At 37.4% G+C, this 15,725-nt stretch overlaps 1 protein-coding gene across 1 annotated transcript in view; it reads left to right on the top strand.

Annotated features, from left to right (window-relative positions):
- Positions 1–7,611: 7,611 nt before the first annotated feature.
- LOC100893564 (adhesion G protein-coupled receptor B1) overlaps positions 7,612–15,725 on the top strand; it is a 41,263-nt gene continuing 33,149 nt past the window's right edge. The window contains exon 1 of the mRNA XM_030986061.1: positions 7,612–8,537. Within this exon, the coding sequence (XP_030841921.1) occupies positions 8,508–8,537 (30 nt within the window). The 5' untranslated portion in view covers positions 7,612–8,507. The remainder of the gene's footprint in view (positions 8,538–15,725) is intronic.

The following is a 15,725-nucleotide window of genomic DNA, read 5'->3' as shown; positions in this document are numbered from 1 at the left end:
CATTCAGTTTCTCTACCGCATTGTTTACAAGGTCGTCGCGAAAGTGCATCTGCATTTGCATGGCTTCTACCAGCTTTATGTATTATTTCAATATCATATGCACATACTACTTCCAGCCAACGCGCGAGTTGACCTTCCGGTTGTTTGAAGTTGGTGAGCCATCTTAAGGCTCCATGGTCTGTTCTTACAATAACATGCCGACCATAAAGGTACTGTTTGAAGTGTTTCAAGTAAGTTACTACTGCCAATAGTTCTCTCCGAGTTACGCAGTAATTTCTCTCTGATTTGCTAAGGACTTTGCTTCCGTAAGCTATTACCCGTTCATGTCCGTCTTGGATTTGTGATAATACCCCACCGATACCGTCGTTACTAGCATCAGTGTCGAGGATAAATTCACCTTCTGCACAAGGATATGCCAAAATCGGGGCAGACGTTAATCTATGTTTAAGTTCATCAAATGCATCTTGACAGGCGGGACTCCATTCGAATCGCCCAGCACGGTGCTTCTCAGTTAATTGATGAAGTGGTTTCGCAATAGATCCGAAATCTTTAACAAAACGTCTATAGTATGAAGCTAGTCCGAGAAAGCTTCTCACTTCTTTCACATTTGTCGGTGTAGGCCAGTTCTTTATAGCCTCGGTTTTCTCTGTCTGAGTCGATATTCCCATGTCAGACACTTCATGTCCAAGATAGGATACTTTTGTTTTGAACAAGTGACACTTCTTAGGTTTAAGTTTTAGATTCGCTTGTCTAAGTCTGTGAAACACTTGTTTTAGTCTAGCAAGTTCTTCGGGTACCGAACTACCAAAAACGATAACATCATCTAGGTACACCAGAAGTGTTTCCCAGTGTAATCCTGAGAGTACTTTGTCCATTAATCGTTCGAAAGTGGCGGGGGCGTTACATAATCCGAAGGGCATAACGTTCCAGGCGTAGAGTCCCCCGCCCGCTAAGAAAGAAGATTTTTCTCTCGCGTCAGTGTCAAGTCCAACTTGCCAATAGCCGCTGGCTAAGTCTAGTGTGGAGAACCAACGAGCACCTGATAGAGCATCAAGTGTCTCGTCGATGCGCGGTAAAGGATACGCGTCTTTGATTGTTGCCACATTAAGTAATCGATAGTCTATACAAAATCTCTGTGTACCGTCCTTCTTTCTTACGAGAACTATGTTAGAGGCCCAAGGACTATCTGTAGGTTCTATTAGTCCTTTGTCTAATAGTTCTGTTACTTGTTCTTTGATTTCCGTTCTTTGTCCTAAAGGATGCTTTCTGGGTCTTTGTCTAATGGGATGCTGCGTTCCCGTATTAATGGAATGCTCAACAAGATTTGTTCTCCCAATATCATTGTCTCCTTTTGAGAAGGCGTCTTGAAATTCTATTAGCAAACTTGCTATGTCCTCATGGTACTGTTCAGGAAGTTCTTTTGTGCTTCTCTCTAATAGGTCTCGTAAGTGTTCGGGTACTTTGTCTAGGTTTGATCTTGTGTACTTTGGTGTCGTTTCAACTTCACTTTCTTCTACAATTGTTACTGTACCAAGGTGGGTGTTTTTCCGAATCACCTTGTTTGACGGTGATGGATTGAAAATTCTGACGGGAATTTCTTCACTCCCTGTTCTCACCAAAGTTCTTGCCACAATTAAACCACTTTTGGTTAGATGGTTTTGGGCGTTATCCATTTCTACAATGCCTAGTTTATTTGGTTTCATTCTATCTTTCATGGTTCCTCTAATCAGAACTTCATGTCCTGCAGGGATGGTGACTGTTTCTGACGTACTGATACGACAGAACAGGGTTTCACCATTTTCTCGTTCACACTCTAGGTCTCCCCACTTAGTAGAAAGTTGGAAAGTCGTAAGATCTAATTTGGCACCCATCTTGCACAAATTATCTAGGCCCAGAATTCCATCATTACTTATATCTGCGACTAACAACTTAGTAAACCCGCAAGTTGGGCCTATCTTCAATTCTAGTGCCACAACACCAAATAGGGGCAGAGGGGTATTATTAGCAAGTTTTGCTTTCTTATCTGATTCTCGCAATGAAGGTCTATCCTTACTAGGAATGTTCTCATAAACTTGTTTAGATATATAAGAATCAGAGGCTCCAGTATCAATCAGAAATCTATGCTCTTGGCCATGGATACTAACTTTTACAAATAAACCATTACAGTTCGAATTGCTCAAAGGAAGGTTAATTGAAGTCATGTTATCATAGTTTTCGTTTCCATGTATTTGGGCTGGTTCTAACGTTGGTTTGGCCGCGCCAGTGCCCCCATGGGCGGCCCATTGTCGTTTAAATGGCCTCGTGTCTGGCGGAAGTTTTGTTGTGTTCCTCTAGGTCGTTGTTGTTCGTTAGTAGGTGCCTGTGTCCTGTCAGATTGTTTCTTGAAGCAGTTTCTTGCAATGTGACCTGGTTTCTGACAATAGTAGCACATGAACGTTTCGGTTGGTGGTTTCTGTTAGTTCTGGTGGATTTGTCGTTTTGATATTGCTGGTTGTTTTGTTTAAGCAAGGCTTGTTCCACGGCAATATCAATTGTTCTTTGTAAGTCACTTTTACTCGCTTGTTCTGTGCCAACAATTCTATTATGAGTGTTCTTTTTCCAAGAACGCTCAGATTCGGTTAACAGAAATGTCTCTGTGGTGATTGCAGCTTCAATCATATCATCTAAGGTCTTTGATTTGGCATGGAAAATACCCGTTCGAATCTCTGGGCTTTGAATTGAATCCGTAAAGTGGATTTTAGCAAGACGGTCAATTCCGTCAAAGTCAAAATCAGGATAAGCTTTCGTTGTCAATTCTCTAATGTTTCGTCCGAGCTCTTGGAGCGATTCATTAGGTCGTCTCTTGCGACCACGCAGTTCCAGCAGATAGGTTTCTGCTTGTTTAGAGGAAGAAAATCTTAGAGATAGTCTTGCTTTCAAGTCGTCATAAGTCCAATGTTTATGTGGACGTTCATTAAGCAATCTTAGAGCAGGTCCTCTAAGACTAGCAGACAAGTACTTGACTGCGTTTTCATCCTCCCAGTCATTGATTAGTTTGCATGAATCAAAGTGAGTTTCGTAATCGTGCCAATCCGAACTACCATCATATTTGTCGGGCATTATGTTTGGCCGTGTTTGGTTCTGTGTTCGTTTTTGTTCAGAGTTAGTTTCGTTTCGTTCTAGTTTTGGTTCTGCAAGGTTGGTTTTGTTTTGTTTGTTAGTTTTGTCGTTGGTGTGTTTGTCGAAGTTCAACATCACTTCGCTGTCAATAGAACTGGCATCAGTTATTTCTTCAGTAGAAGAGTTTGAACCAGCGCGTTGCCGCGTCCGAGATTTGTTAGTCAAAGTCATCATTTGTTCCATTAGTTGGGTTAGTCTAGAAAGAATTCTGTTTTGCACGCTTCGTTTCTTTCTAGAATTAGATTTCTTCACTTGTGTGGTTTCTTCTTCTGAAGAATTATTCGAGTCATTTTTCATTTCCTGACACTTTGCCAAATTTTCTTCAAGTTCATCTTGTTCCCATTTACTATTTTGGTTCAATTTGGATGTGTTTTCCTCAATTCCATTAGTCTCTACCTGTATTTCCATCCCACTTCTGACACCATTTTTGTACCGGCCGTCGCCCTCGTTGAGGGCGTCGACCGCATCGCCCCTACCTTCCCTCACGGCGAGCCTGGTATTTGTGGCCATATCTCGTGAAAGAGAGATAGGAAGCGATGTATCTTTATAAAATCTTAATTCGTTTCAGTCAAAATATATGACTATAGAAATACAGGTAAATGGAATACTAAATTGACACTCAAAAAGAAGAACACATTTGTTTGAGACAAGATTTTAGTTTGAACACAAAAACAAAAACTTCATTTAATCATTTCTTTCTTTACATCAATAATATTATCGCCACTGTTACAAATTTAATAAGTCTTTATATAATATATATATATATACACACAAGTTAATACTCATGTTTATAAAATCTGTCTGTTATAACACTAAATTGGTAATGGACTTTATATTAATTTTAAGAAACTATACCTGTTTGTTTATGAAGGAGAGTTTAGAAATAAGCCAATGTTATTTAAAGTTCTGTGTTAAAGTTTGGACTTAATTTGTTTGGCGGCTCTTGCGAGTCAACGTTGGACCTGGTTTGTTGCGCGATTCTCCCGAATCGCCTCGAATCCGAAAAATCTATCTTATATATACACTCTATGCGTACGTGGGGGAAATCATGCGTACGTGGGGGAAATCTATGCGCGTGCTGTAAGCAACGCCGCGATCATGCACAGAGCTAGATGCGCGCGTACACATTGCAACTGGTCTTTATATAGTTCAAAATACTTATTAATTCAATATTAAATGCTTATTTATTCCAAACGTTACACTGCTTAAGTAATGGAAACATTACAATGTGTTTATTTGAAACTTTATACAAGGCATAAGATAAATATTTCAAGCTCTCCTTTGTAATAAGAGCAGAAATTTAACAAACAAATATTTCATAGCATGAATTTGGGATTCACTGTCATATTTACATAATGCGCGTAAACCGCACAACCTGAATTCCGATCCTAGTTAATAAACTAAAGAAGTACAAAATTCGAATTCTCTTACGTTTTTGACAAGAGATTGTTAAGACAATAATATGATATTAGGGATAATTTGCTTGTCTATCTGAATAAATATTCAACTTAATCACACATTTCATAAACAATGAATTCTTAGGCATATTACTACGATTTATAGATTGGATCTAGTGGGTAGTGTGTCGGAAGCAACGTACGCGTATGCTTCCGGTTGTGTTTATACGTGAAGCCGTTCATACTAGACTTTCTTCAAACTAGAAACTTTTGCTTGTAAGCAGGTATTTATACACAAAACACACACAATCCAGACTATAACTCGCAGCGGTACTTCTGGAATAAGGTTAATCGAGATAATGTTTACCTATAAATGAAGAATGTGAAGGAAGTGATGAGAAATAGGCTGGCTGAATGCAAGATCTCGGAGTGAGCGAGAGAGAGAGAGAGAGAGAGAGAGCATAGAGGGAGAGAGAGGGAGACAGAGGAGAAAAGACAGAAATAAGACAAGATTGAGAAAAGAAAGGATGGGATGATTCAAGCTGCATGTTTCAGAAGTTTCAGATACTGAAAGATATGACAGCTAGCATGGAAATCAGTTACAAGTATAATATTGTGAGGGTGGATCGTTACACTATATTCCCACAACCTAGAAGCTGAAACTAGTGCATCGTAAGTAGAACTACACGAACTGATAATCACCATTCCATCATTTTATCATCCCATCATTCCTTATCTGTCAAATTATAGCGTTTGTACTAAATGGGACAAGCAAGTGGTTGACAATCGATGAGATGCATTATTAATGTGATATCTACATTGTCATTTATTCTCTCAGTTACCACCATAATAACTTTTAATTTGCCTTTGTGTAGTGTCATCATGTCAATAGAAAGAACGTTGGTTGGTGAATGATATTAATTGGGTTAATGAGAGAAGAAGATGGTTGGATTCTTTGTGGTGATATTCAGTTTCTCACCGGTTTCCTCATTCGAATATTTAATTGTATTTTATGTTTTATCTTTCGTTATGTTGTCTGTATGTTCTTTACTTATCTGTAAATATCAATGTTATAATTATGTGTGTTTTTATATGACGAATGGATTAACATGAAATAAAACGAAAAAGTTTCTAAATTTCTTCTGGTTTATTTTGAGAAATATACAGCTTTTTTTTAAAGAATATTTTTCGAAGAAAAGGTGATTTTGGAGAAAAGACAATCATTCTAAATATTAAAGTTTTATTGTTCATAATAATACATAAGTTCGTTGCTAATTACAATTTAAATATTAGCATAAGAATGACATTGTATGCCGAGAGCCAGAAAGGTGTTAAAGGCCCACTGCACTACTGGTAGCTACTTGCGCCCTCTATATAACAAACAATGCCTAATCGGTGACCATTGGTCCCCCATGATCCTCTTTTTCTTATGTTAACTGAGAGCTGAGTTGATGAGATAACCACCTGTCCAGTGACCTTGCAGAGCGGTCTAATCCCTCCTGTAAACTACGGTAGATAAGCTTTAAGGTAATATTGAACAAGAATGATTCAACACCATTTCATCTGTCAGTAGACGGTACATAAAAGAACATTATACTGAGTCACATCATTAATGCATTCATACATAAATATATAGTAAATTGATACAAATAACAATACCATGACTTCTCCGAGAAATAGAGGAAGAGGGGAAGAGGGAGGAAGAGGGGGAGAGGGAGAGGGAGAGAGACAGAGAGAGAGAGAGAGAGAAAGAGCGAGAGAGAGAAAATATAAAGAAATAGATAGAAGAAAAAGGGACAAAGGGTAGAAAGAAAGAGGGAAAGAGAGAGAACTGCAAAGACGTGTACATTTCTATTTAAAATGGTGTAGCAATCTGTAAAACATTTTGCAATTCCACTCAAAGAATTATACTCATTGAATTATCGATGTAATAAGTAGAGGTATTATGTAGCACTAGATAGAAAATGAACTTCGTACATCATACAGACACACAAACTATCTACTATTTTGAACTTGTGATAGATGAGAACAGGTGTTTGGATTACTTTTGTATGGGAATAGTCAGCGTTACAGAAGGCCGCAAAAAAGCTAATCAGAGAAATGAGTGAAAGGTAGAGAGAGATACAGAGATAGATACAGAGAGATGGGGAGCGCAGAGAAGGAAAATAAGGGGATAAAGAAGCGAGGGAGAGAAATACAAAGAGAGATGGTGAGAGAGGGGAGGGAGAGAAACAGAGACTATTAAAGACAGACATAGCGAAAGGGAGAGCGAGAGAGAGAGAGGGGGAGAAAAGAAGAGAGAGAGAGGGAGAAAGAGAGAGAGAGAGAAAAAACGAAAGAAAAGAAGAGAGAGGGGGAGAGAGAGAGAGAGAGAACGAAAGAAAAGGAGAGAGAGAGGGAGAGAGAGAGAGAGAGAGAGAGAGAGTTATTCCACAGAGAGACTGAGATAGAGTAATACCGGTTAATATGGCTTGGACGTGGACATGATTAATGCGTCAACAAGATTGACCGAAATCAAATAGAAAAAGGAAATGAGATAGAAGAAGGCATACGGAGACATCTAGCACGAAAGCAGTCATTATCAAATTCATCATCATCATCATCATCATCATTATCATCATCATCATCGTGATCCTCATCAACAAAATCGTCGTCATCATCTTCTTTCTTCTTTTTCTTCTTCTACTTCTTTTTCCAATCTTCTTCTTCTTCTTCTTCTTCGTTTTCTTCTTCTACTACTTCTCTTTCTACTTCGTCTACTTCATCAAATTATAAAAGATGGTAAGTGATGGCTATTGTTGGGGAAATTAATTGACAGTCGATGGCAAAATTCCCCTCTGCATGGGAACATCCACAGTGACAGAATAGACCTCGCGAACAAATATTAGCAGACGGTAGAGCGTACGAGATGGCGTTCTGATACCATGACAACGAGGATTGTGATTGGACGGCTTCCCAATCTAACAGGATAGTGTTAACTGCATCTCGCCTGCATCCGGGCGCATGAGCGTGATTTAGGTGTTCGATTAGATTGCTGCAGTATGCAAGGCGACGGGGTCTTCTAATAGCTGGAGTGATAATTGGCGGAAAGGAGTATATTGACTATCGATTAGAAATCATTTCGGCTATTTTTGCATCGTCTTGCAAAACAATTTGCTTTGCCAGCTGCTGCATCAACTTCAAATTCCTACGACGTGTTGATTATTCAAAGGCGGTAAATGTGGAGGTAACATGACCTTCATCATTCTATCTTCCTAGCAACAAAAACAGCATTTTCTTCATATTTCGCGAAATAGCTTCATTTTGGTTGAGATGAGCGGAGCATCAGGACGTCTGAACTCAACGAAATTCCCCTAGACACACCGAGGGCATCTTGTCTACTAATAGACATTTACAAAAAAAAGCTTTCTGGGATTCAACTCACAAGTTATATTTATCATTACGATCGTGACTTTTTAACATACAACTTCCGTCTATATACAACATACAACTTCGCCAAAGCCATCGGTAACATCGTCTTCAGTAAATCGTAAACTCTGTTATTTACATCACTGAGGTCTACCTTCGCCTGATAATCTTCTTTCTAGAATATCAGAAAACATGATGGAGTCAAACAGCATGCGAAAAGAGTGTTATTAAATTCACATCCGAGTTCAACAGTTCATCCTAAATTGTATAAAGATAAATATGGTGGTGGTGGTGTTTTTTTTTTTTTTACCTGACTGCTAAATGACCTACATATGCCCATCGCCCATCAAGGTATGATTCCTTTTGATGTTTGGACACGCGCAAGCTTTCTCTCTTTGGTTGGTCGTACGTCAAGACTTGACTGATACTGTTTGCCAATCAGGATTGTAGACTTATTGTTACCATAGTAACACCAACTCCTTCTTACCTTGGGAGTACACCCTAAGACTTGGAAAGGAACAGACAGAAGGCAAGGAGCTCAAAATGGCGGGAGACAAAAATATAGGACTTGCTGTAAGTATCTCATTCGTTTTCATATTAGGAATGATTTGTAGGAGATACAGGTGGCTTAATTATGGAGTAAATCGTATTGTGAAGAAATATGAATTAGAATCTTGGAAGATTTTGTTGCGGAATATATATGTGTATTTTAATCCAAAACCTCAACTCGAAATTGTCAACAATTTGCATTTATCTATTTATCCAATACATAGTATGAGCAGAAATTTAGAAATTCTTGTTCAATGCACTTAAATGATACCGGTTTGTATTTTAAAAAAATAGACATTCCAGCCTGTTTCAGATTCTTTCAATCTGTAATTACAATGAAGCTCTACCGCAAGCTTCAACACTACCAAAAAAACAAAAAAAACATAACAATGAGTTTAACACGCTAAATAGCGAATATTTGAGTAAAATTTGATCCTCATGGCCTTCATGGGTTTTCCCCAACTTTGTATTTTTTTAGAGGCAGGTTGTCTTCCTAAATATTGTATAAATGGTCATGTTTATATATAATTAAGGTGAAATAGCAAATAGTGAACTAAAAGAAAGATATACAACAACGACGATGGTGGTGATGCTAGTGGTGATGTTGATGATGGTGATGACGATGATGATGGTGGTGGTAGTGATTCTAGTGGTGATGGTGATGATGGTGATAACGATGATGATAATGATGGCGGTGGTGGTGGTGATAGTGATGATGGTAATGATGGTAATGACGATGATGATGATGACGATGATGGCGGTGGTGCCATGGTGGTGATAGTGGTGATGGTTATGACGGTGATGACGATGATGACGATGATGGTGGTGGTAGTGATGCTAGTGGTGATGGTGGGGATGACGACGATGATGATGAGATGATGATGGTGGTAGTGATTCTAGTGGTGATGGTGATGATGGTGATAACGATGATGATAATGATGGCGGTGGTGGTGGTGATAGTGATGATGGTAATGATGGTAATGACGATGATGATGATGACGATGATGGCGGTGGTGGTGGTGATAGTGGTGATGGTTATGACGGTGATGACGATGATGACGATGATGATGGTGGTGGTAGTGATGCTAGTGGTGATGGTGGGGATGACGACGATGATGATGAGATGATGATGGTGGTATAGTGGTGATAGTGATGACGACGGCTGTATATTAACGACGGTGTTAGGGTGGTGTGATAGCGAGAGAGATGGTAATTATAATCGAGCGCAACTATAAACATTGAGAAAATTTGGAACGAAACAAAATAATTTTAACCAAAATCTAAAATCTAACAAGCCCATTTATGTAATGAAATCAGTTCGTTCAATTTTAAATTGCAAGAAATCACCAGGTATTATCTTTTAAGTGGTTGAAAATTAATGTTTTTATTCTTGAGTGGAGTATAAACTGAATATGAGGAGAAGAAAAAACCCGAAAGTTATCATTGATGGCCATATGACTCATCTCTTTCATTTTGCAAGGCCTTATCACCTAGGCGTATAAAGAGTTGATATCAATCGCAACTTTTTACGATTAATAATAATCGCAAGTCGCAACTATGTACATACGAGATAGGAGACTGCAAACTTGCGATTGATTGGAGGACTTGCGATTGATTGAGATCAATCGCAACGTTTTATGATAGAAGTAAATGATAGAAGCACCAACCACAATATATCTTAAGAGGCATTTTTAATTACAATCGAATTAATAACTTTACCATTGTTGGAAACATATAATTCCATTTTAAAATGAACCGAAATACTTAAGGACGGAAAAGAGAGAAATAAATAGCCCAGAAGGTTCATATATAACCCTTTGGAATAGTGATTTACATGGGATCAATTGTCTTTGTGGTTATTTATAAGTGCGATCCATCAATGATTCAATCACAAAATGGAATTATTTAGCAGTCGTATTTGTCTGTTAGAATAGTACGTGCACGTCCGCGAAGATTCGTGCCTCGGTAATTGATCGGTATTAGTTCACCTATATTGGAATAATCTGCGAATTATGATGCAGAGGGTATAATTCGTCAAATGAAAGCGGGATTGAATGGATACCGTATGCAGATCAAAGTTATTAGCGTTTTCAATTACATTGATAATTATAGGTAGAAAGTCATTTCATATATTCATTGACGGTGACATTTATTACGGGGACATGAAGTGCCGTACCCCCCCCCCCTCATTATAATACTACAAGAGAGAAAGGGAGAGAAAAAAGAAAGAGGCAGAAAATAGAGGGGAGAGAAAGAAATAGGGTGGGTATATTACAGAAAGGGAGAGAGAGAGAGAGAGAGAGAGAGAGAGAGAGAGAGAGAGAGAGAGAGAGAGAGAGAAAGTGAGAGAGAAAAGAGGAGGGGAGGGGACATCCACCCCTCACAGTCCCAAACTCTTTACGCATTTCATAATTCCTGTTATAACCTGATGTGTCCCAAATATCAGATAATGTCCTCTCAGTATATACACCTGCTTTAATCCGCCACAAACGAGATTATAAATTATTGCGCTGCTGTTGCTCATTTAAATGAGTTTATAACTTGAAATGTCTAATTTGTAATATTAGCGATATTTCTATATGAGCCCCCAACCAGACTAAATGATGGAATGACATCATTTAATTGTTAATATTACTCTGAACACGGCATGACATAAAACGCACAATTTATTATCCATTGCAAACATTTAATGTATCAAAAAGAAACAAATAAATACAAACTAAAAAATTATTCCGTTTCTTAGATAAACGCTTTTAAAGTATACTGAGCAAAGTGCTGATGCAACAATAGCAAACAACATTATTTTTTTGAACAATAACATATGACACTTAGCTATAAACGTACCATTCATCAATACGCAACATTAGACACAATATTCACAACAATGACGAATTGTAATGTTTTTGGTGTATCTATATAATTATACTGTGCATGTCTGCTCTATTATACCAGGGACATGTCACTGTTTATAGGTAGCCTAGAGTTAATACTACACTCACATACAAATCATCAAACGTCTTAGATTTTTAAAAAGGATGAAAATTAATAGGAGCTTCCCTCCCACGAATACATGACTTTCGAACGCAAGGAAACATTTTTTTTTACTACAGTCTTCGTTGAATATTTGGGATCTTTCCTCATTTTCTAGCATGAAATCCGATAAGTGTGATAAAAATATAATATGATCTGTAAAGCGCTCACCTTGATGTATACATGAACTCTTATATTGATGACTACCTAGTATGAATTTAATATTGTCTCCCAGCTAAGTACCAATATATCTATTGAAATTGGAAAGTGATGGACATTACGTTTCTCATCAGTGCCCCGCGATCAATATTGCGACCTTCACCATCAAATTTGTCATAACCATTGTGATAGAAGCAATATAACGTAGGGATTGTGTCATTTAATAATCATAAGTACAGCGGATCAGAACTGGTGAAAAATATTACATAAATTATAGCTCATATCCTGGATCCATCCAGACGTGATGAAACATTTTTTCCTCCTCAAAGTAGAACTTATTATATCACCGCATCTACAATACTTGTAACACCTCGGACACATGCCGACTCTGAACCGTCCAATTCTTGGCCATTCAGAGCAATGTCGTTTTTATTAAAAAACTTCGGTCTGTTGTCGGGCTAAGGTCGATCTCGTTGGTATTACAGAGGTATAAATGTTCCTAGTTTCATGTGACATTAATGTTCGATATTGTATATTTCATCGTATTTGGTACATAGAAAATGGAATTCAGTCTTACTTTCTCTCGATTGTCTATGATTTTGAAAACATCTTTATATTATATTGCGTGGTGACAGAAGAACGTTAGAAAGAAGAAGTTCTACTTCTTTGTAATTATCTATTATAAGTCTTCTTTTGTTTTTAAATAACAGATTTTTACCGCCGTAGAAAATGTTTTCTCGATGCTCCGTTTAGAGAAACGAACTAAGGTGGTAGCCTTGGCAGTGATTAAGATTTATTATTTATTTATTTCCGTTCAATATAAGCATATTCAAACATATACAAGGTACATGTAAATTCAATAATGACATAAAACAATGTAATAAGATTGTATAAAGACAAAATAGTAATATTGAAGAACTGAAAATGATAACGAAACATTTTTTACCTAAATGCATGCGATGAAACGAAGAGGCATGCGTCAGAAGTCAACGCTTGCATGGCGCAAACCCCTACATCAGAGCGTTTATTGACCAAATTTTTGCCTAGAATCAGGTTTCTCAAACGTCTTTTAGGCAAATTTTGAAGGTGATAAACGCAAAGCCTTTTGTAAACGTCTTTAGATATGGGCATATCTAAAGACGCAAAAAGGTGTGTTTTGAATGTGACATACAGTCAGAATCACGATTTTGAGACATGATAAACGCAAAGCTGTTTTAAACCCCACTTACAAATCGGACCTTCCCCGGCTAATTTCCGGTTCATGTGCTATGCCCTAGTTGACCTCCGAGCAACTTTCTGCTTCCAGGGTCAAACGGCGCAAAGCAGCTGCGCAGAGATAAGGCCTTTATTTTGAATTGTGAGGAGACGATAAACGCGACATCCCGAAAATCACTTTCGTATAGTGGGGTTCGATAGTGGGGTTCGATATCTAGTGGCAAGACCCGATAAACGCACCCTTAGTTACATAAATATAAATACAGATTTGTCGTTATAATAATTGTTGTATCAGTATAATAATAAAACAGGGAAAGCTGCAATTTACTGTATGCCTGAGTAAATTCGTAAAAAGAAAGAGGGAGAGATAGATAGAGACAGAGAGACAGAGAGACAGAGAGAGACAGAGAGACAGAGAAACAGAGAGAGACAGAGAGACAGAGAGACAAAGAGAGGGAGAGAGACAGGGACATAGACCAGGAGACAGAGAGAGAAAGAGAGAGAGAAAGAGAGAGAGAGAGAGAGAGAAGAGAGAGAAAGAGAGAGAGAGAGAGAGAGAGAGAGAGAGACAAGAATGTGAAGATCGGGAACAAAAGCGAATATGGGATCGTTAGGTAACTGTTCAAATTCTAACATTCAGTATTTTTTCCTTTGTGTATATAGGTATCATTTTGCTAAGGCTTATCTTGTTGGTAGGAGGTTATTGACTGAGCATATATTATATACAAATTTACATTATAAATTATTGAGACTAGGGGATCTTTAATTTCATTGCTTTAAGAATTCCAGTTCAGAGAACAAAAGCTTTCTGAGCCAATAATTTTCTTGTTAATGGTAAGTGATAATCATCACCTTGTCTCGTTGGATAATTATGTGCGGTGTTGTTCTATCGAAACATGTTGGTAAAGATGACAGGAAGGTCATTATAGTGGTTTATTCATGAATTTCCAGTGGTAAAGTGTACGGTCTAATATACAAACAATAGGTGCATGTCGTTACTAATTCATCGTGATGAGCCTTCTAAAAATATCACCTTTGGGGCTTTCATGTTAGATCGAATTGCTCATTAGGCTGGCTAAAGCGAGTTTCGTTTCATTAACAATATCATTATCTTTCCTAAAGAAAAAGCACCTCCTGAATAATTAAAAAGCACGTGGCAAAATGAAAACAGAGATAAAGCCATAGCGACCTTCATTCCGCTTCCATCACTAGGATAATATGATTCATTATATCCCATATAATTATCTAATCTATAATTGATCATTAACCATCAATTTTAGTTTCAAACCAGTTTAGAGGTATTACAAAGTTTTGGGAAATTTTGAAAAATAGGGGGATAGTCATTCTTTACAATTTTGATATATTTGGATGCCCCTGTGGATTTTTTGATAACACCAGAAATTTTAGCCCCTAAAACACTTCTGCTTTCGAGAAAAATTGAATATAAAGATTTACCGGTGCTCCCGGTAAATTTTGATAAATTTCAAATAGCTCCTATGGCCGTGCACTGGTAGCTGCGACCATGAAAATCTCAGAGTATGTAGATGTGTTATATTATTTCCGAACGAGGATAGCTAATCGGTCGATTTTAATCAATAACATTGTTTTATAGCTTAATTAATATCTTGACCTTGAGAGGGATCTATCCAACATAAAGTGTTTATTATTTACAATTTCATAACTTTAGAGTCGATTTCGACCGCGACAACGATCACTGAATATTGTAGGATCGTGTATGCTTCCAATATGTTCATTTGAACCAAATTCATGACCGTATACCAAAACTTTGTATTACCTTTAAGGAGAAGAGAAAAAAATCTTTCAGAGTGTTAGCTCAATTAACCAAATTCGTGCCTTGTGCTTGCGGAGACGAGAGGGGGGGGGGGGGTTGGGGCAGATCAAGCAAATTTGTCGATAAATCGACAAGATCAGATAGAACATGTATTTTGTTTTCTAATAACGCGTCAAGTGAGTCGGCAGAAAGATAAATGCTTATTGTTTTGAATTATTCTTTTACTGTTATGCTTCATTATATTCCTCTATACGCTCTTCAAAACACAAGTTAAGTTTTTGTTTTCTTTATTTCTAACGAATAGGAATAAAGTAGTTTCTGGATTTTAGGGTGTCGAAAACATCAGAAATACCCTATGTGCTATGTATAATGTGCACCTACTGCCATGGTGCTCTGCATAAATATATATTGTCAATTTCTGATCATTTTTTTCTCGTTTTGTGTTATGATTATCATTTTGTATCATAAATCATGCTATAATCGACATAAACAAAATACCAGGAGTGACAAAACTTTCAAAATGCATTTGATTAATTATGATATTGATATATCCAACTCGTTACCAAAATGATATATAGCAACGATTTAAAAATCCCAACCAAGTTCGGCCACAGATTTAAGGAACACCATATTTCAACCTCATCCTGTCAAAAATACAAGTAATGTAGCAAAAAATAATAACAAATTTCATGTCATCATGAATTGAATTTTTCAAGTTTCCGGTCATATCTACATTTATTTCGTGTATCGCTTTTGGTACGGTGTGTTGTAGGAAATAAAAAGATTGACAACAACAAAAAAAAGATTTTGTTTCTCCCGGATAATTATGTCTAATCTAGTATTATTAAAATACGGTCTCTCCTCTCCTTGACATTTTCAACTGCTTTTTCATCATTTATGCTTTTAGAGTATTTTAAGCACCTAACTATTTCATGAACTATAAACACCTTTTACGCGACCTTACTTATATATATATATATGAAGCCTTTTTTTTAATGTAAAACAGCCTCTGAGGA

The sequence above is a fragment of the Strongylocentrotus purpuratus genome, unplaced genomic scaffold, assembly GCF_000002235.5.
Source record: "Strongylocentrotus purpuratus isolate Spur 01 unplaced genomic scaffold, Spur_5.0 spur5_scaffold_15, whole genome shotgun sequence".
Taxonomy (NCBI): Eukaryota; Metazoa; Echinodermata; class Echinoidea; order Camarodonta; family Strongylocentrotidae; genus Strongylocentrotus; species Strongylocentrotus purpuratus.
Note: the sequence above shows the minus strand (reverse complement) of the source record. Positions and strands in the feature narration are given on the sequence as shown.